We start from the raw sequence: 21,661 nt of genomic DNA, 5'->3' as shown, positions 1-21,661 counted from the left end.
TGCTTTGGGCTCTGCTCCAGGGTTTCTTTAGGCCCCTGTGACAAGGGTTGTCTTGGAACCCCATCAGTGAGGTAAGAAAGCAGAAACAGAGCTTGTTTTATATTAAATTAATACCAACAGCTCTGCCTTCTTTATCCCCTTAGCAGCCAACCTTTTCAAAAAAATACCTGGGAGTATATAGACCAGCAGCCATCCATCCTTTGCCTTTAAACAAGAAAGCTTAAGGTTCAGTGAGGGTACTGTCTCCCTTCCTCTACCTCCATGTGTGTACAAGTATGTGTACGTACACACGTCTGTGCATAAATATACCCTAAAAAGGGCTGGAGAAATGGCTCAGTGGTTAAGAGCACTGGCTGCTCTTCCAGAAATACTGAGTTCAATTCCCAGCAACCACATGGTGGCTCACAACCATCTGTAATGGGATCTGATACCCTTTTCTAGTGTCTGAAGACAGTGACAGTGTACTTACAGCTGGAATGCACAATACGTAGGGTTCAATCTCTAGTGACAAAAGTAATGTACTGGAGAGATGACTCAATGGTTGAGAGCACTGGCTGCTTTTCCAGAGGATCCAGGTTCAATTCCCAGGGCCCAAAAGTGACAGTTCACAACTGTGACTCTAGTCCCAATGGATCTGATATTCCCTTTTGGATTATGTGAGCACTACACAAATATTGTATACAGATGGACATATATGCAAAAGTCCTACATACCAAGTTTCTTGTTGTTGACTTTCTTCTCCTTCCTTCCTTTCTTTTTTAAACAAAGGCCACGCATGACAGAACATACCTTTAATCCCAGCACTTGGGAAGAGACCAACAACAAGCCAGCCAACACTACATAGTGAGACCCTGCTGTAGGGGAAAAGGCAGTACTAATGGTCTCATGAGTACTGTGTGGAGGAAAAAGCCAGACATCAAAGCACAGACTGCAATGCTAGCACATGACTATAGTCCTTGCAAATGAGACCAAGCCAAAAAACTGCCTCAAGTTCCAGAACAGCTTTGGCTATTTAACAAGATTGCTCCCTGCCCAAAAGTAAGTAAATAAATATATTAGGGAGATGGCTCAGTAGTTAAAAGTATTTGTGTGCAGATCTATGTTCAAATTCCCAGCATTCACGGGAAGAGGCAGGCAGTTATGATTTTGCTTGAACAGCAGTTCTAAACCGGCCAGGACCACATAGTAACACGCTGCCTCAAGTAGTGCTGAGTGATCTCGAGTACTCTTATTATTCACCACTGAGTGAAGACAAGTGCCTGGGGTAAGGCTCAAGCTGATAGAATGATTGCCTAGCATGCACCAAAAAAGGCCCTGTTCTCTAGCACTGTTATCATTTTTAACTATATATCAAGTTTCCAATAAAAGAGGGATTTTGGATGGGTATCTCTCACACTTTTTGATTTTCAAGACCTGGCTGGTCTGACATTTGCTATGTGGACACAGGTGGCATCAAATTATAACACTTTTTCTGCCTCTGCCACCCAGTGCCAGGGTGATGGTAAAGTATAGTACATCAGGTTTTGCCATCGTTATTGCTGTTTTTGTTTAATATAGGGTTTCACCCTTGTAGCCCTGACTGGCCTGGGACTCACTGTGGTAATCCTTCTACTTCAGCCCCCCACCCCCAGTGCTTAGATTACAGGCATGAACCATGTCCAGCTATATAGATCCCTCTGTAGTGATTACTTTCCTAGTTGTGATAAAACACCATGACCAAGGCAAATTAAGATGCAGTTTATTTGGGCTTACTGTTCAGGATGGTTAAAGACCATGAAGATGGAGTGGAGGCAGCAGGTAACAGGTATGGTGGATGGAACAAGACAGTGAGAGCTTATCTTGATCCCAAACACAGAATAAAAACAGAAGGGGCTGGAGAGATGGCTCAGCAGTTAAGACTGCTCTTCCAAAGGTCTGAGTTCAATTCCCACCAACCACACGTGGGTTCACAACCATCTGTAATGGGATCTGATGCCCTTTTCCAGTGTGTCTGAAGACAGCTACAGTGTACTCACATTAAACAAATAAATAAATCTCAATTTTAAAAAAGAAAAAGAGCCAGAATCAGGAATGATGGTACCTAGCTCTGAAATTTCAAAGCCTATCCCCCATGACACAACTCTTCTAACAAGGTTACACCTGCTAAACATATCCAAAGGGCACCACCAACTTGGGGCCAAGCATTCAAACTTGAGCCTATAAGGTACATTCTCATTTAAACTGTCAAATCCTCTAGCATTCTGGGTAATTTATGTTTCCTGCAAGGATGAGGAACACCATTCCTCACCTATGATTGCCCATCAAGCTGATGGCTTCTACTGTTGCCCCTTCCCTATACAGGGAAGTAGGAAGAGGTACCAGGCCTTGAGGATGGGCCAAGTAGGTGGTTCATTGCTCTGACTTCTGCTTCACACTCTTGCCCTCAGTGTCTGATAGACATAGGGACCAGAATGAGACCAGGTGTCCATTCTAGCTGGCCCTAGACCACTGGACAAACAGCCTGGAGAAACACCAGGTGTCCTGTCCTCCGGCCCATCAGATGCCGTGGCCAGCACAGCAAAGTCCTGCTGTTGCTCCCGCCCTCAGCCACCTCCCAGATCTGATCTGGAGCTGTTATGGAAGAACCTCAGCTATGGCTCCTAACTTTCCTCAGCATGAATGGCACAAACACAACCTTAGCTGGCAAGAGGGCTGCTTGCAGGAGGCCGGCAGAAAGGACGTGCTCTGAGGTTCTCCCCGAGTATGAGGGTGTCTGGCCCTCTTTACATCCAGACGAAACTGACTTTCTAGGTGAGAGACAGCAGAAAGACACCAGGATAGTTTACCCTGGATATACAACATAGGGCCAAACAGCATCCTGGTAAAATCCAGCAGGAGGCAGAGAACAGGGCTTAGCTCACTGTTAGAACAGAACTAACTGGTTTAGGAACCTAAGCAGGCAATAGAGAGCCACGTGGGAAGAATGGGGGCCGTGACTCAGGTCCTGTACATGTGTTTACTCTTCCTGGACACAGCTGTCACCATGCTCCAGATACCCTGAAATGGCTGGACACAGCCATTTGGTAAGCAACGCAAGGGCTGACAGCCTTCTTCCTTCTGGTAGGCACAGCTGTCTAGCCTGGCACCCTAGGATGAAGACCAAGGTAATGGGAACAGTAGGGGACAGGGGCTCCCTCCTACCCTCATGAGCTACAGGTTGAAAAAGAGGGCTTCCTGTCCTGCAAGCCCAAGTCCAGGCTCTGCCACTTTCTTTTTCTTCTTTTTTTCCCTCTGCCACTTTCTTTAGGGAGGGCTGTGGCAAGTAGCTTCATCTTTATACCGAGAGCAATTCCACCAGCGATGGGACAGGACCACTAAAGGATAAAACATAATGACGTGTGCATAGCATTCTTGGGCCATTTTTACCCTGAGCATGTCTGGGCTCACCAAGCAGGTTGCCCACTACACACACACACACACACACACACTGCCAAAGGAGCAGTAGTAGCAGTAGTAGTTCTACCAGACTGAGGCTGCCACACTTCCCTCTACATTAAACCATGATCTTAGGCAGTAGAAACAGCCTGTGCTGCTCAGGGATACAGTATCTCAGAGAAACCTGTTTGTCTTAACCTCACTGACTTCCAGCCAAGTGAAGCTGGCACTGCAGCTGGAGGAACCAAGCAACCAGCCCAGGAGCTATACCACACATGAGAAAGGTGACAAAATGGGGTGTCAATGGCAGTTCACCTAGACCTCAGACTAGTGTTGACAGGCCCCATCGTTTCAGATCCACTTGCCATTTATCCCCAGGCAAGACGATGTCCATTCAGAGAAAAATCACCACAGTTTAAGTCAGGTGTGAAATTGAAGGGTACCACAGCATTTGGGTGCTGGAAACATTTGAGGCTAGCCTGGGCTACACGATTGACAAGCCAGTCTTTCCTTGCAAAAATAAAACCCAAGGACTGAGCTTGTAGTTCAGTGGTAGGCCACCTATACTGAACATGGAAATGGCCAAATTCCATTTCCAACACACACACACACACACACACACACACACACACACACACACACACACACACAGAGCTTTCAAAGAACTTGAAGGCTGGAGAGATAGCTCAATGGTTAAGAGCACTGACTGCTCTTCCAGAGATCCTGAGTTCAATTCCCAGCAACCACATGGTGGGTCACAACCATCTGTAATGAGATCTGATGCCCTCTTCTGGTGTCTGAAGACAGCAACAGTGTAATAAATAAATCTTTAAAAAAAAGAACTCGAGGGGCAGAATTTTGTCATACAGTCTATGGTATGCAGTCAAGCAAACCACTCTTCTCCCTCCCACAGCTGGGACACCTTCCTCCAGGATTCAAAGACAAGACACTGCACGCACCAGCCATGCACTGGGCAAGCTCCCATTTGAGGGGAAAGGCCCCAACTTGCTATTGCTGACTCTCAGTAAATATTTTATTTCTTCCTCCAGATCTGCCATGGCCCCCAACTGACTTGTCCTCTAGCTACCACACTGACCAAGCACACGGAGACGTTCTGTCCACAGGAAGTTCCGAGCTCCAGTTCTCAGGACCACTTTCTGCTTCTGAACCTGTGCCTGGCAGAAGCCCAGCTTGGGGAACAAGCTGTGTGATTGTCCTGCTACAGGAGTCAGTTAGGCCTGACAGGCTTCCTCTTCCTTTGGGCTTTTACACTGTGAGAAGAGACTTTCAGCGTACTTGTTGAGAACTGATGAGGAATATTCTGAGTAACACAGCAAACAGACAAAATCCACCCTTCAACTCACTCAGAGCACTGAATTCATGTGTGGGGACCGATGCCCAAAGTCACAGTGCCTGGCTCAGGGTGTGCTCCAGGATGCCACGCAGACAGTATTCTGAAGATCCCTAACCTCACCACACAACTTCTGGGCAACGGCACAAACACACACACTTGGGTTCCATGACACTCCTTTCCTTTGCAGGAAGGGTGTGGGGCCAGAACAGCCTGTGCCTCCCAAAGTCTGACACCCACTGCCCATGGCACCAGTATCTGGACATCATCCCAGCATCTGAACAAAGTATCTTTTTATTAATGACATACATATAAAATGGATACAAAGAGAGACGTTTTCTCCTCTGATTCCAGTGATAACAAGCTGCTAGGAAAAAAATAAAACAAAATTATTTTCAACTTTGATCTTAAAAACAAAAATAAGTCCCCCAACCCTCCAGAAAGGGTGAAAAAGAACCATACACATTTAACAGCAACAAAAATAACCTGAAATGGAATAGGTTCACTAAAATGAAACAAAAACCTTTCAAACAATTTTAACACGCCTAGAACAACAACAACAAAAAAAAAAAAAAAACAAAAAAAAAAACAAAAAACCAAAGAGCCTGATACAGTAGACCTGCTGTTTCTCAAAACCAAGAGGGCGGTGGAGGAAGGAAGATGCCTGATAATCCATTGGGCTTAACCCCCACAGGAGTAATGTGCTGGTCTTGGCCAGCATCCCTCCGGTCCAGTGAAAGATCCTGAAGGACCCTTTGGGATGGGGCCTGCAGAGAGTGGGGAGTAGGTCAGGCACTGAGCACCATCAGAGTCCTGGTGCTAGGTGTCCAGTAACTGGAGACAAGATGCTCAATTCACCTCAAATGGGGTTTACACTGGGGGTTCCTTCTAGACCCTTAAGTGGGAGGTATCAGAGATTCATGATCTAAGAGACAAAGATCAGGAAATAACTCTTCCAAGCATGTTCCTATTTCATGATTCTTGGAAGGAGCCTACCAATTCCCTCTGGGCAGCTTCAACTCTCATCAGAGGTATAGCCCCCAGAAGCTAGCAAGCCCAAGGTAGACCTATTCCAGTGTAAAGCTGCATGGCCTTCTCCAAGGCAAGGCCAAGGGCTAAGAAGGACCCTCCATGCCCAGGCTACTGCACAAGCCAAGGATCTGCGTGAGAGGTGACTGCTTTGGGGAGATTTTCCAGAACAGATAGCCTGAGTCAGGCAGGGGTGAGTGAGAGTGTCAGGGAACAACTGCACAAAGGCAAGCTCTCTGCCATGCCTCCCAAGGCAGAACTCAGGGATGGCAACGGAGAAGTAGCAAGTGTGTTTTTCTAGGTGAGGATTTGGTTCTGCTTCCTTGAAGAACAGGATCCAGAGGTCAGAACGAGTTCAAGTTCTAAGCCTGAGTCTGAGGAGGAAGGCCTCTGGCTCTAGCCTGCCACTGTAGGGTGACACCCGTGACAGGGAAGCAGTGGTGGGCCACTGAAAGGCATCCTGGGGTGCCAGGACAGTGGCATGAGTGCCTCATTGAGGCAGTGAAGGATGGGGCTAGGGAGAACAGGCAAAGGGGCCTGCTGCTGGCTGGGTCTCCTCAGATAGGAAGGGTGGCAGGGAGTACCCTACCTTTAGAGAGCTATCAGCACCAAGAATAGGAAGAAATGGATTCAACTATACCAGGAAGGAAGGGTCCTTCTGGGGGAAGACGAGGGGCTCCCTGATGTTACTCCCCTTGAGACTAAAAACAGAGGTATCTGGGCTGAGGAGGAGGTGTGAGAACAGGCTTCCTTTTTGAATAAAAAGGTCAAGATCATGAAAATGCAGCAAAGTCCAAAGGCCCAGAGATGCCACATCCCTATGACAAACACATAAGCGAAGGCTCTTCCTAGTCGTGTCTGCCTTACTGTGATGGAGGCACACTCCCTGCTGAGGGTGGCTGGTACCGAGACGCTACCCTGTGGATCTATAAGATCACGGTGTAAACCCTGCACCTTAACATCAAGGGCACTTTGTCCCCAGGGGAAATATGTCCAAGGTCTGTTGTATGCCCAGATTTGCATAGTCCATTCTTAGGATGAGCGAACTCGGGCCTTTTACAAACGGGTATAAACATTCCATTTGTCCATATGGGTCATGGTGTGCAACCCTGTCAAGGAATCCAGCTGTAGATAAGAAGGGAGCCTTCCATTTTCGGGGCCCAAGAATTAAGAGTAGGCAGCTACTGCACAAGGCTGGGCTTGATGGCCAACCTGTCATCTTCGCAGCACCCTCTCCTCAATGTTCTCTCCTGCCGCTCTGCTTCTCCAGGAGGGAGGTGGAAAGGCAGCTGGGGTCACTGCTCCCCAGGGTTCTGTGTTCTCAGGATATGCCTGGCTCGTGCAGAACTAAGGCACCCACAGCTCTGGAGGTACCAAGTAGCATAAGACCAGGGGAGAGGACAGGCCTAAGGAGAGTGACTTCCCTTGCAAGTGGTTTTAGGAGTTCAGTGGCAACAGCCACCACAGTGCCCGCCTGTGTGGGAGTGCTGACTGTCCCCAAACTTGGTCCTCCGGCTCAGGATCTCATAGGAGCAGTCCTCCCCACAGCAACCAGACATGCTGGGGGAAGAGTCATCAATTTCAAACCTGTAAGACAGACAGGAGAAAGGCTTGGTGTCGGAAAGCTAAATGCTTTGCTCCCTGAGTTAAGAACTTTTCCAACAGTTCTGAGACCTCTGGAATGGGCAGAAGGGCTAAGTCAGAAGGCACTGGAATACAATCTCACAAACCCCAATGTCCATGGAACACTGTCTAGGATCAGTGAGGACAAGCCGGCACCTGGGAACCAGCAAAGGGACCACCCTAACCACCATGAAGGACCACACCAGAGCCTTGTTCCTTACTGCAGTGCCTCTCGGAAGAACTGATAGGCGCCATGATTGTGTTTAAAAACAGTTAACATCACTTTCTTCATCTGTGTGCTGGAAGAAAGCAGAGCGAGCACCTTTTAGAAACAGAATCAAACAGGTGGTTCAGCACTATAGAACACTTCTGGTCTTCCAGAGGATTGGGATTCCCTTCCTAGCCATAGGGCAACTCATACCTACCTGCCTGTAATTCAAGATCTAGAGTATCCCACATCCTTCTGGTCTCTGCAGACACTACACTCACAGGGCAGGCACGCATATATATAAATAATAAAAGTGTATATTTTAAAAAAGGTTTTGGAAATGTCTCAGGAGTTCAGGGGTCAAGAGCACTGGCTGCTCTTGCAGAGGACCTGGGGTTAAGTCTCTAGCATGATGCACAACCATCTGTAACCACGGTATCTGACACCCTATTCTGGCCTCTAAAAGTACCAAGCACCAACACGGTGCATACAGGAACACACACACACACACACACACCTCTCAAAAATAAAAAACAAATTGAATACGATTTCTCATGCCTACAATATCAATGGTTGGGAAGCTGAGGCAAGGGGATTTCCCTGAGTTCAAGGATACCCTGAGCTAGAGTGAGACCCCGCCTCAAAAAACAAAAGCATACCAACAAAATATAGTGAGCAAGCAGAGGCAGAGGCAGGTAGGTATCTGTGAATTCAAGGCCAGCCTGACCTACAGAGAGAGTTCCAGGACAACCAGACCCACACAGAAACTGTTTTGAATAACCAGAGGGGGGAGAAGAGAAGGAGGGAGGGAGAGAGAGAAAGAGAGAGATAGAAGAGAAACTAAGATCAGGCCTCCAGGCTCTTCTACTTCTATCCCTCCTTCAGCCTGCAGAGGTCTTGGGCACCTTAACACTAAGACCCTCCCACCACAGCAAGTTGGTCAGAGTACCTCAGTGTCAGGGGTCTGCCCCACTTGCCCTCTTAACTTAGAGCCACAGCAAAGCAGGGTCATCTCCTGACAGGGTCTAGATGGCTTTCTCCTTGAGGACGGCCCAGGAAGTCACCTCGTCCTCCTTGGTGCAGTTCCTTCCACCCAGCAGTGCGGCAGCCCCTTACCTGTTGGCCATGAGCTGCAGGATCTGAATGAGGAACTTCCCTAGGCCTTTCCGTCTCACCTTGCTTTCCAACTGCACTTCATAGCTAACAGAGAAAGCAGAGGAGTGAGTGCCTAGACCCATTGGAGGAGCCTGCAGCCTCAGGCAGGTCTTATGCCCAGAGAGGACTAGCGGGCTCTGCCACTTGGTTTCCTCCCTTCTACCCCAACGTAAGCCTTGGTTCCTACCAGTACAGGACTTCATCCCCGCACTCCACATCAAACCGGAAGTGAGAAAAGGCAACTGGGATGGAACTGTTTTCCCAAGCAATGAGGTACCAGGCTCGGTCATCGGTCATTTCCTCCCGTTTTTCTCGGTCCTTCCAGCCCCACTCACTTTGCTCATACCTGGGGAGTTGGGGCAATCAGGATAGGGGGCCTTGGATGAAAGCCATTGGGTACTGGGTTGCCCTTGGGAGGGCCATGCTTACATTGTCTGCATATTGGTTTTGGTCAGGTCGAAGGCCCAATCCACTGTGGCTGGCTCCAATCCAGACACTCGCTTACATTCAATGGAGACATTCAACCTGAGAAGCAGACAGGGAGACATCAGGCCTGGGGCTCTTGTCAGGACACTGTTATTCCTTCCTGAATGTCTGTCAGAGGGGCATGCCAGTCTCAGGTACCCTAAAAGGAAAAGCCAAGTTTTCCAGGCCTAGGATTAACAACTGTCATCATATGGCCACCATCCTGCCACAGGGCCCATCCTGGACTCATCTGTCAACTGTTCTCTTTCTTGGCCACTTTTCTGCTTTCCCATACCTGCTCCATCCTCTTAGTTTCTAATGATATGCCTAATAACATGTTACCAGAAACACTGTCCCCTAGCTGTTTGTAGGCATGTGTCCCACTAAGTATAATCTCTGCCTTCTCTCACTGGACTGTCAGAGGACCAGGTCTCCCTTATCCACCTATCATGCCTTTAAAAGCAGTTGGATGATCTGGTCCTTTAAGAAGACTGAATCCAAGCACCTTTCTGCAGCCTCATCCAATGTGCCTGCTTCTTCTTCCTCATAATACCCAATGGTGACTGACATCTCATCACACAGGTAGACGGGGTCTAAAGCACTACTCAAGACATCAAGTTCCTCTTTCCAAGGAGACTGAGAGAAATTAGTCCAAAAAACTCAAGTTAAAAAAAAAAAAAAAATGGGGCTGGAGAGATGGCTCAGCGGTTAAGAGCACTGACTGCTCTTCCAGAGGTCATGAGTTCAAATCCCAGCAACCACATGGTGGCTTACAACCATCTCTGAAGACAGCTACAGTGTACTCATATAAATTAAATAAATAAATAAATGAGGAAAAGAGCCAGAGTAATGGCACAGCAGGTAGGATCCATTGCTGCTCCTCCAGGGATGCTGAGTTTGGTACCCAGCATCCACCTCAAGCCATTCATGATGGCTTCTAACTAGAGCTCCAGCTCCGGATGCTCCTGGCCACAGGACACTTGCATTCATGTGCACATACCCACATACATACATAAAATTCAAAACAAAACATATTTTGTAAGTTATTGAGTGTGGTGGAATCCTAGCATGCAGGAGACAGAAACAGACTGATGTCTAATAGTTCAAAATCAGCCCAGTCTGTAATCAGGTCTATAGATCACAAGCTAGTTCCAGGCCAGCCAAGGCAATATAGTCTACATAGTGAGACCCTATCTGGAAAAACAAAAAGCTGTGTGTGTGTGTGTGTGTGTGTGTGCGCGCGCGCGCGCGCAGAGAGAGGGGTATCAGTAAAGATCCACTCAGAGGTCAGAAGACAATTTCAGGAAATAGGTTTTCTTCTACCATGGGATATCTGGGGATCAAATTCAAGCCATCAGGTTTAAGTGGCAAGCACCTACCTGTGGAAGCACCTCATCAGTGTTTTAGTTTGTCTGGAAACAGGGTTTCTATATGTGGCCATAGCTGGCCTCACTATGTAGACCAGGCCGCCTCTGTTTCCTGAGCACTGGGATTAAAGGTGTACACCAATTCTCACTATGTGCCTCAGACTAACCTTGAACTCATGACTCTTCTGCTTCAGCCTCCCAAATACTAAAATGATAGGCACACCTGTCTAACATTAAGCCTTTAAAGAATTCTCATACAGCATCTTTCAGAAGCCTTTGACACAATCTTCACAATGGAAGTTTCCACTGGAATCAACTATCATCTCCGCTGAAGGATAAGATCTTAACCTCCTGCCTTGAAGAGCCTTCCTTCACAAGTATCAGTTAAGAACCATCCAAACCCAGCACTGCACCTATCAGCTAGAGAACACCCAAGGCCAGCCAACATTCATCTGCACTTTTTTAGTTTTGGTCTTCCCACATAGCTTGGGCTGGTCTTGAATTAGTATGCAACCCTAAAACTCAAATATCGCTCTGCCTGAGCTTCTCAAGTGCTGTCATAGGCTTGCTGAAGAAGGACCACAGCTACGGGAACCATATGAAACGCAAGGCTCTAGAGCAGCAGAGCCTACTGCTGCAGCTTGCTCCATAGTCCAGGTTTTGGAAGTCAACAGAAACACAGTACATAAAACACTAAGTAAAACCACAGGAAAGGATCTCTAATCGTGCCACAACTTCCCAGAACCTGCGGAGACATGAGAGAGCAAGTGAACTGAACCGAACCTATGGTTGTCACATAGCTAGAGAAAGCCACAGAACTTAGGAATTTACACAGCTGCCCTCTACACCTTGTTCACTTTCTATGGGCATTTGCTCCTATCTCAACACATCTCACTACTTTCTACCAACATCCTACTGGCCAGGAAAGAAACCAAGGCTTGAGAGGCCAGAGTGACTTATTCCAGGGATGATAATGACAGGTCCAGCCACTGTTTACTATAACACAGAAAAACGGCAACCTCTGACCTCCCTGAGCCAAGGCAGCAAGGCAAAGAATACCACTCGGGAAGGCAAGGGAAAAGGGCCTGCCACCTAGACCTGAATGCCACCTGAGATTGCAGTCACAACAGCCATATTTACTGTTGGCAGGCTCCATAGATCGGAGCTTTGTGTCGAACACTCCTATCTCCTAAGGAAAGGACCATTATACCCCAATCTTTTTCCTTTTTCTTTCTTCTCTTTGCTCTTTGATTTATACAGTGCCAGTGTCTTACTATATAGCCTAGACTAGTCTCAAACTCATGATCCTCTCCAAGCCAAGTTTTGTTTTTTAAATTTATTATTTATTTTTATGTATGTCAGCACTCTATCTCTCTTCAAACACAGCCAAGTTGTTGTTTTGCTTTGTTTTTTGAGACTGCCTTTGTGTATGTATCCCTGGCTACCCTAGGATTCACTTTATAGATCATGCTGGCCTTCAACTCAGAGATCTGCCTGCCTCTGCCTCCAGAATGCTAGAATTAAAGTCATGAGCTACCACTGCTTGGCTCAAACCAAGTTTTTAGATTCCTTTCTGATTACAAAACTAGGCAAGCCAGGCTAAGTACTTATACACTGCACACTCAAGAAACACTGAACTGCGAATCAGAGACTCCTTCAGAGGTGAGGGGTGCTCAATAAACCCAGAAACGCTATTCACATTTTCTGAAAAAACCTGAAAACATTTTTTCCCCATCATGTGACAGTAGGCTGATAAGTTTCCAAGTTTCATTAGACTCTTTGAACAAAGAAAGGTGTAAATCTTAGAAGGATATCAGTGTGCACTCTTACAACCTCAATTACACACAATGCTTACACATCTATCAATTCCCAAATCACCTTAACTGGAAGACTGACTGCATCAACCAGAGGCAACAGCCAGTTGCTGCTTTCTCATTAGGGAATACTCTGGAGGAGTGAACGCCCAAGGAGAAGCGGTGACACATTAGGAGTGCTAAGCACAACTCACCCATTTCGGTCGTACTTCTTGAAGACTGGGAATGCCTCCAGAGGGTCTCTAAGCTGTGGACAGAGTAGACACAGATGAAGGAAGACAACACTAGGGAGGAGGTGAAAAACCATGAATGTGGTGAAAAAACAAACAGCCTGTCCCCATACCACTAACCCAGAAAAGAAATGAGCCATCTGCTTGAATATTTCAGGAACAAGAATGCCAACTAACTACAATCTAACCATCACAAAGATGGAAAAGCACGACCTTGCAGAATATCATTTCAGAGGTGCAGCCACTTACCAATATAGAAATTAGCAAAAATTAACATATTGGGCTAGAAAGATGGCTCAGGAGTTAGAGCACTTACTGCACTTCCAGAGGTCTGGGTTCATTTCCCAGAACCCAGATAGGACAGCTTACAACTTCCAGTAACACTAGCTCCAGGGGGCCTATAGATATCGAGGTTCACGTGTACCCCCCACGCCCAAAATCAGGGGGAACATGTGAAATATAGTATGATGTAGGAAAGGCTTCTAGGGCCAAACTCTCAGGCTCAGTGAAACCCCCCTCCAGCTGATTCACAGCTGCTGTTCCTCTGCATAGTCCCAGGACCAGGCCAGTGAAGCCTTGGGAAAAGTAGAGCTTAAAGCAACCATGGGCAGCCTCTGAAAGAAGGAAGGGTTAAGAACCGTGTACCATGTCTCATGAGAGGTTTCCTCACCCAAAAAAATCTCTCCATGTTCCACATCAGGAAGACCTGTAGCGTCTCCACACAACCCTCAACACCTAAACCAACCACGGCCCCTCCTCCCAATTCGTGTGGGCACAGGCCTGTGGGAACAGTGCCACAGATCTGCCACTGGGTGGCGCCAAGAAGTCAAATAAACAAACAAGCTAAAGTTGAGGGAGGAACTGAGAGTCACCCTGTTGGCAGCGTCCACTTTGGCACAAACAGCATCCATGGCCGCTCTCTCCTCCAATCGTTTCTGCTTCTTCTCTTTGGCCTTGCTCGACTTTCTCTGCAACAAGGAAAACACCACCACTGGAAGGGCTATGGCCAACTCCTTCAGAGGAACCCAAGGGGCCTTGAACCCGTTAACCTGACCCTGCAACAGGCAACCTGAATGTGTGGCCCAGCAGTCATGTATATTCACTCGGCTGCTCCTTCCTAAGGAGAAAATGTTCACTTTCAGGAGTATTTAGGGGAACTTTCTGGGATCTGATATAGCCCCAGACCAGCATTTCTTTAGAGTGTCTTCTGACTATGAGACAGGGCCCTATGGAAGCAATTCAGAGCCACTCCCAGAAGCTCTGTGCAGCCCAGGCCAAGTGGCAGTCACACCATGCACCTGCTGACGTCAAGGGTGGACTGAGGCCTCATGGGTTCACCTGAGGGCAGAGGTTCCACATGGTCAGCAAGACCAAGCTGTGGGGGCTTCAGAGCAGGAACGGGCAAAGGGAAGCTGTCCCTACTTGTATCTTGACCAGACCCTATCTGAAGGCTAATATGGGGCTCTTTCAAAATCCACCCCCACTTTTTGGCAGGGGCAAGGGAAGAGGGTGGTTTCATACGGTAGTCAGGCAGGCCCCCAACTCAACAGTAACCGCCCTGTCTGAGCCTCCCAAGAGCAAGGATTACAGTGTGAGCTACAACCCCGCTTTTCATCAAAGGCGTTGCCTACTCTTTCCCTACCCGGTTCTAGAACAAAAACCGTATCATGCCCTGGTCTAAGAGTAAAGCTGTTATCACCAGGGCTACAGAAAGGTGCTCAATGACACCTTCATGCTCACCCTGCCAGGGAGGACTAGACAGCTCAGATCTGACTCCGGCCACACATCTCCCACAGCTCACTGGAGAGGTCAAATACCACCAATGCCAATGTGACCATGGCACTGCCTTGCCCCAGGACAGGGCACTAAACAATCCACATTCACACGAACTGAAAACCAGCTGTTAAACAGATGGACAAGCTCCAAAGAAAGCATAACTTCAGCCTGGATGCTCAAAGGAACAGCACTGTGTGCTTCAGCATCAGAAGGTAGAAGAAGAATTAGACTCTCTGACAGGCAAAATGCCAGCACCAGCTACGTCCCATCACTGTGCCAGAAGCCAGGCTAGCTCACGTCTCACCTCTCCTGAGAAAGGCACATACAGAGACTAGAGCAGGTTTTTTGGGTCTTTGTGGTGCTGGAGATAGAACTCAGGGCCTTGTGCATGCCAGGCCAGGTCTAACATTCAGCTCTACCCCCAGCCTGAGGCTGTTCTCACAGAGGTGCAAATGGGAACAGACAGGTTTTCCAGGACTCATTTTCCCTCTGGAATATAGGCTTCAGCAACACACTGAAATCCATTAACAAAGTACTTTCACAGAGATACATGGGTCCAGGCTCAGGGTAGAAGCCATTACTTACCTTTATACATTAAGAATCTGAGGCCCAAGGGAACATGACTCATGCACAGTTCCCAAGACAGTAAGTGGACAAATGGAGGCAACCTGAGGGTCAGGCCACAGATGCGCATTTGTCTCCTATGAGCAGAGCACATCTAGACTTCAACTCAGTCACCAAAGACCTTCTCATCTGCAGAGATAAAGCTGGGGGCCTCAAGCACTCTCAGGCAAACACCCAGCAACTAATTTCTTGAAGCCCATCTTCCTGGGAACCAAGTCCCAACAGTGCCACCTCATACACCACCTCCATGCTAAGATGGGGACAGGGAAAAGAGAAATAGTAGACAAAGTCCCCAGAGCATCAGGAACATGAGTTTTCCACCAACCAGACAAGGAAGGCCACGCCCCACCTGCCACCCCCAAATGACCATTTGAACATGTCCAGGGAAACTGGAATGCTAACATATCTTCACCTTCGCAGGTGTAAGCTCTCTTTCCCACCCTGCCAAACCAACAGTAGGACTGTTGGACTGCCACATAACACACTTGTGTGGCTCCCAGGACCCCAAAAGCACAAAACCTGTGTTCTTCCACGTCTCATTTTTGAACACAGGAACATGGTTTCTGAGACTTACGCAGGCTGACTGGCAAACCAAACCAAAGTGAGGGCAAAGGCCACCACCAAGGAGACAGATAACGGACAACACCCTTAAGCACTTGGCCACCAGCACAGAGTGAGGGTGGAGGTAGGCTGAGCCACACAGGCAAGGGCTCTTCATGCAACTCCAGCAAACACCAGTTAGAGTGGTCTCCCACTGTTCCAATTAGCTTCACTGAAGCCTTGTGGAGGTAAGGCTGTCCTGCAGGGACGCAGGAAAACTTGCTAATTAAAATGGGAAATAAGCACAGTGAACAGTAAAGCTCATTGTGGTTAAGTGTCTTTCCCAAGGGAGCTTTATATAATAAAGAGAGTGTGGGCTTTTGAGTCAAGAGACCTGGATTTGATTCTCAGCTCTTTCACTTAATAGCTGTGACTTTAGGCATGCTACTTAAAACCCTTTTGGCAAGTTATTCAATTTGTTAGAACCTCAGTTTCCTCAACCACAGAATGGGGCTAATAATTCCCACAGCAATAGTCAAAGGGCTGCTGTACAGACAAAATGGTACTATGCATTAGATATAAACTCTTTAGCTGTACATGTGCTAGGACCGAAGCTTATTCACACCACCTATGTTACACTGAGCTACACCTCCAACTTTAGACAGTCTGTTTACAGGAACCCACTCATGTCAGACACTCTACTAGAGCATTCTCTGACGGGGGCACAGGATCTCCTATAGTTCAGGTTGGTTCCTAACTTGCTATGTAGCTAAGGATGGTCCTGAACTTCTGCTCCTCCTGCCTCTACTTCCTGAGTGCTAGGATCACAGGCTTGAGTCACTTCACACCACGTTTTATGAGGTGCTAGGGATCAAAGCCAGTGCCTCATGCATGCCAGGCAGGCGCTCAACAGAACAGCTATATGCCTAGCCCACTGCCTCTGCTCTTCTAAAGAGAATGTGTTAGACAGCAGAGCTGTGAGAACAAGCTACTAATGCAAGTCATAGAGCCACAGAGTTCTGACAGGTCTCACCAACCTCAGCTAGACTCAGCTCCACCAGGAAGGAGTGGATCTACTTTACTTAGCAGTATGTGTTCATTCAGTGTCTATAAACAGGAGGCCCAGATTCAAATTCAGGCTTGAACCCTGAAGTGCACATCCCTCCCACAACGTCACATGTGGCTTATGTTGATGCTACATAAATACTGCTTTCCCCGGGTAGCTGCAGATCTCGTCTCCCCTCACTAGTCTTAGAATCTTAGGTCTAGGAGTCACAGAGAAATCAAAAGACAACAAGAACTCCACCAGTGGCTGCTTCCAGAAGAGATGTGACATCACTTAGACCTCAGTGGTTGTGGCAATGGAAGACATCTACCCTAACTCAAACCTAGCAAGTAGAAGAACTCTGAGAGGTGTGGTTCCACCTGTTCCCACTGTCACTCAGCCTGGGGTAAAGCGAGGTACTTCCTAGGGGAAGGGGTGGACTACTAGGAACAACAGCTGGCTATGCAGATGCGGCATGAGGCATGCTGATGAGAGTAATGGGGGCTCCAGAGCTGATCCAGTGAAGGCAATTCAAGTCTCTGCTGCCCTGAGTTTTAGGCCAGCAGACAGTCTGATGGAGTTGTTGTGAGAAACATCTCCACAGTATGACGGGGACCCAAAGGAAGTCAAGTCTACAGTGTATCTGAGGCCCATGACTTCAGTACCACCAATGAGTAAGTACAGAACCTGAGACAGGTTACCCTTTTTGCTGAGGCTGAGTCAGCAATGGTGATTCTGGGCAAAGAGTTAATGAGTGATACTAGAAACTTGGTTTAATTTAGCACCAACTAGAGCCTGGAATTGTTCACTAAAATTTAAGTTAAATATGCTAAAGTCTCCCAGTCTTGATTTTCTTCATATTAGGTAAACAGGAGTCGAACTCACTGCCTGAACTATGTCCGATGCTTTCGGAGGCTGTGGGGTTTTGGGAAGACTAAACTCAGGGCCTCACACATGTTAAGCAAGCTCTCTACTACAGAGCTATATAACCCCAGGCCCCCAAGTTATATTTTGACATGGATTCCCAAAAAGTGTTTTGACACAAGCTAGACCATTTTTGTCCAATAAACTGATTTGTTTGTTTAGAGAGAGGAAAAAATCTAGGTTAGAGACAGTAGGGACAAACCCAATGGGATAAAAATAGCACCAATCTATTTTAGATCACTGAAGTGAGGCTGAGAATATAAGCAAAATAGCAGCTACCACCTAAAGGCACCTAGTGGGCTATTTACATCCATTTTCTTATTTAAGCTTCACTATCCTAAGAGGGCGGTCACATGCATCACACTAATAAAAATAAAATCAAGCAAGGCCTCATCACCTGCAGTGTCATGCCGATAGCCATTAAAGATGGGGCTGCCACTGAGGCATATCCAGTTCCAAAGTCAGGACTCCCTAAAAGTGCTGCAAATTCCACACGAATCCTAAGAAGCTGGGATCAGGGAGAGCTGGTTACATTTTTTTTTAGGAGGATGCTTTTGCCCAATCCTAGATCTGCACATCCCAGAAAAGGACATGTGAATGCATCTTCCTGCTGTCAGATCGTAACAGGTGGTTACTATCCATCCAGGCTGGGACTATAACCAGTCCTTCCTCACCACTCTATACACCTCCACCCCCTCTACCACTGCAAGCCACCTGCAGTGACAAGACAAAGAACAATCCAACTTCTAAGATCCATTTTACTGCAGCTAGAAGCTGAACAGGCATGCCTGCGTGGAAAGGAAGACTGTGTTTCATCTGGAGCAGAGGAAGCTGGTAGTGACGGTTCAAAAGTGTAAGGAAACTGGCTGAGCAGAGACTTGAGCAGCGGGAAGCAGATGCCTTTGGGACTCTGGAGTCGCCCGGATGGGGTCCAGCTCCCAAGCTATTATCAGTGTGACCTTGGCCATGCGCCTTCTTGCCTCCTGGCCTCAGTTCCCTATATGTCCCGGTGACAGGAAACCAACCGCTAGGACCGTGACAGCCAGATGTTGGGTGTCTTCAAGGAGCAAGGGGCTAACATCAGGGACGCAGCAGAGGCTCGGGAGTAGGGAAGACATCTAGGGGGTCAGAGAGGAAGGAAGGGGCAGAGGAGAGTGGGGTGTGGAGGGGAGAGGAAGAATATGACTCTCAGAGGATTTCTGGGTTAGCCTCAACGCTAGGACCTTTACAACGAGGCGTGGGGGAACTCTGGTCAAGTGGGGGCCGGGAGTCACGTGAGGGGGTGAAACAATGAGGACGCAGAGGATGACCGGCAGTTGTAGACTTCCCATTACTTCTCCAGCCTCACTTACCCCCATGGTGGCGGCGGCGGCGGCGGCGGCGGCGGCGGCAACCCTCGGCTCTCACTTCTCGCACTTGCCGGTAGGGAGGCGGCAACGGTGGTTCCCGATCGACAGCAAAGCGGCGGGCCGTGCACTACGCATGCGTCTCACAAATCCCCGCGCGTCCTAGCGGGCCCCGCGCCGGCGCAGAACCGGACAAGAGTGGGCGGCGAGCGCGAAGGCGCGCAGGTGGAACGGTTGCCGTACGCGCGGAGGGCCTGAGAACAGAAAGGCGGGAGGCGCGGCGGAGCGTCGCGCTAGGAATGACGCGCACGCGCCGGCCCCGCCCCTCGACAGTCCGCGTCTGTAGCTATGGCAACGACCACGTGGAGCGGAAGGGCGCGCGCCAGCCTGGAGCTGCTCGCCTTGGAGCCACTTCGTGGGCGGTGGTGCGGGCTGCCTTCGCCGAGGCGTGCGGGAACAACCGAAAGTCTGGAAGCCTTCTGGCCTTCTAGAAGCTGACCCTTGGCATGCCTTTTCTAACAAGTTCTGTTATACTCACTCATCCTGATCAACATTCATTGAACCCTGAGGATACAGAAGTTGCTGTCGTCGTCCCAAACTTGCGCGCTGTTTACAGGGGAAACGGGCTTGTAACTCCTGTGTGTTTTTCCAAACTGCTGTTAAAATAAGACCTCAGGTGTTCTGGGTCGTATTTATTTCAGTTTGAGGAGACATCTGGGTAGTGTGACCTCCACTTGACCTGCATGGGACTCACCTGGGGAGATAGAACAGTTTGCAACCCCCTGGGACTAACCTTGGAATCTGCAGTCTTAGCTTTCTTGTGATTTTTATTTTGTTTGGCTTGACTTGCCCCCAGCTCTGTACTGAGGATGAAATTCTAGGTTTCATACATGGTAGAAGAGTGTCACTCAGCTACAACCCTCACCTTTACTAGTGCACAAATAAATTAGAACACCCTTGCTCCAGTCTTAACAGATTTTTTCAGATTTTAATCATTATCCTGCTCAGAGAAGTTGTAGCGCTGGCAACATGCAGTCAGTACCTACTGCTGCTGCAGTAGGCAGTGTTTCAGGCAGCAAAGAAAACAATACCAAGCTGAGTGTGGTAGTTCATACCTGTGATCCCAGTATTATGGAGACAGAAGTTGGAGAGTAAGTTTGAGGCTATGGGGCATGAAAGATGGCTCCGAGGTTAAGAATACTGTCTTCTCATATAAAAGAGCCAGGTTCCCAGCACTCACATGGCAACTTGGAATTGTCTATGTAACTCTAGTTCCGAGGGATCTGACACAGTCACACAGACACATTCAAATAAAACACCAACACATATAATAAATAAAAGATGCCTTTAAAAAAAGCTTGAGGCCATATTGGTCTGTGTAACAAGTTTCAGGCCAAGCCAGCCTGAGCTACATAGTGAAAGTCTCCCCAGAAAATAGGAAAGGAAGTTGAGACAGAAGGAACCAGAGAGATGGCTTAACAGTTAAGACCACTGGCTGCCCTCCAGAAGACAGGGCTTCACTTTCCAGGACTCAACTTGTTGGCTCACAGTTGTCTATAACTCCAGTCCCTACGGGTCTCCACAGACATGGCATGCACGAGGTACCTAGAGATAAGCAAACACTTATACATAAAATAAGAATAAATGCTGTGTGCTGGTGGATCCGGCCTTTAATTCCAGCATTCGGGAGGCAGAGGCACGTGGATCTCAGTAGTTTGAGGCCAGCTTGGTCTATAGAGCAAGTTCCAGGATAGCCAGGGCTATACAGAGAAATCCTATCTTGAAAAAAACTAAATAAATAAATAAAATCTCAAAAAAAAAATTAAAAAGACAAAAAGAGAGAAGAAAAGAAATAGTCTCAAACAGGAAAAAGCACTGCTGGTATTTTCTAGAAAGGAGAGGAAAATGAGCCAGTTAATAATATATACAGAAGATCGCATGCCCTGGGTTACGTGAAGAAAAATAAAGCCTGTATCAGGAAAGGGTTTATAATTATATCTAGGATGCTTAGAGAAGACAACATGAGGTGGTGGTAGTTGAGCCAAGATCTTTAGGGAGTAAGAGAGCAAGTCATGAGGCTGCCAGAGAGCAGGGCAGGGCAGGGCATTCCAGGTTGGGGGGTGTTCAACAAGTCCAGGACATTTACCTGCAGGTGGGAGTGCTATGGTACTCCCAGTATTAAGTACAGTGTGGCCAAGGCAGACGGGCCTGCAAGAGCATGATAATGAGGTGGGCTCATAGGCTTACAAAGACGTGGGCATTCAGAGCACTGCTGGACGGTTTGAGTGGAGGAGCCACCAGCTGGGTTCAGTGTTCTGAGGCCCACTGGGCTGCTGATTTGACAAGGAGATATATCGCATAGGCAAGGTTACGGGAAGGGGAGTCAGTGCTGTCTCTGAGGCAAGGAATAAGATGCTCCACTACAGCCAGGTGGGAAAAGTCAATGTGCACAGAGAGCAGAGACACAAGGATTTGCTGGCAGGGTGGATGTGAGGTGCAAGAGAGGCATCAAGATCTGTCTCTTCTTGAGGTGGGGTAGGGTGGGGAGGAGTGGGAATTCAGTATTTATTTATTTTTCAACACAGGGCTTTTCTGTGTGACCCTGGAACTTGCTCTGTAGACCAGGCTGGCCTCAACTCACTGGCCTCGAACTCAGATCTACCTGCCTCTGCCTCCCAAGTGCTGGAATTAAAGGCATGTGCCACCATTACCTGACTAGAAATTCTTCTTTTTAATGTTATATAAATCCA

The 21,661-nt window shown here is 48.0% G+C and overlaps 1 protein-coding gene across 1 annotated transcript; it reads right to left on the bottom strand.

Moving 5' to 3' along the window:
* Positions 1-5,138: 5,138 nt before the first annotated feature.
* On the bottom strand, positions 5,139-19,141 carry NAA40 (N-alpha-acetyltransferase 40, NatD catalytic subunit). The gene is made up of 8 exons (XM_080912703.1): positions 18,918-19,141; positions 13,529-13,624; positions 12,621-12,673; positions 9,210-9,305; positions 8,968-9,126; positions 8,742-8,825; positions 7,639-7,716; positions 5,139-7,381 (listed from the first exon to the last, which is right to left on the bottom strand). Exons 1-8 carry the CDS (start codon positions 18,921-18,923, stop codon positions 7,240-7,242), a joined length of 714 nt encoding a protein of 237 aa, XP_080768829.1. The 5' UTR covers positions 18,924-19,141; the 3' UTR covers positions 5,139-7,239.
* Between the last annotated feature and the right edge of the window lie 2,520 nt (positions 19,142-21,661).

The sequence above is a fragment of the Micromys minutus genome (genome assembly GCF_963924665.1).
Source record: "Micromys minutus genome assembly, chromosome: 2".
NCBI lineage: Eukaryota > Metazoa > Chordata > Mammalia > Rodentia > Muridae > Micromys > Micromys minutus.
This window is presented reverse-complemented; position numbering and strand designations above follow the sequence as displayed.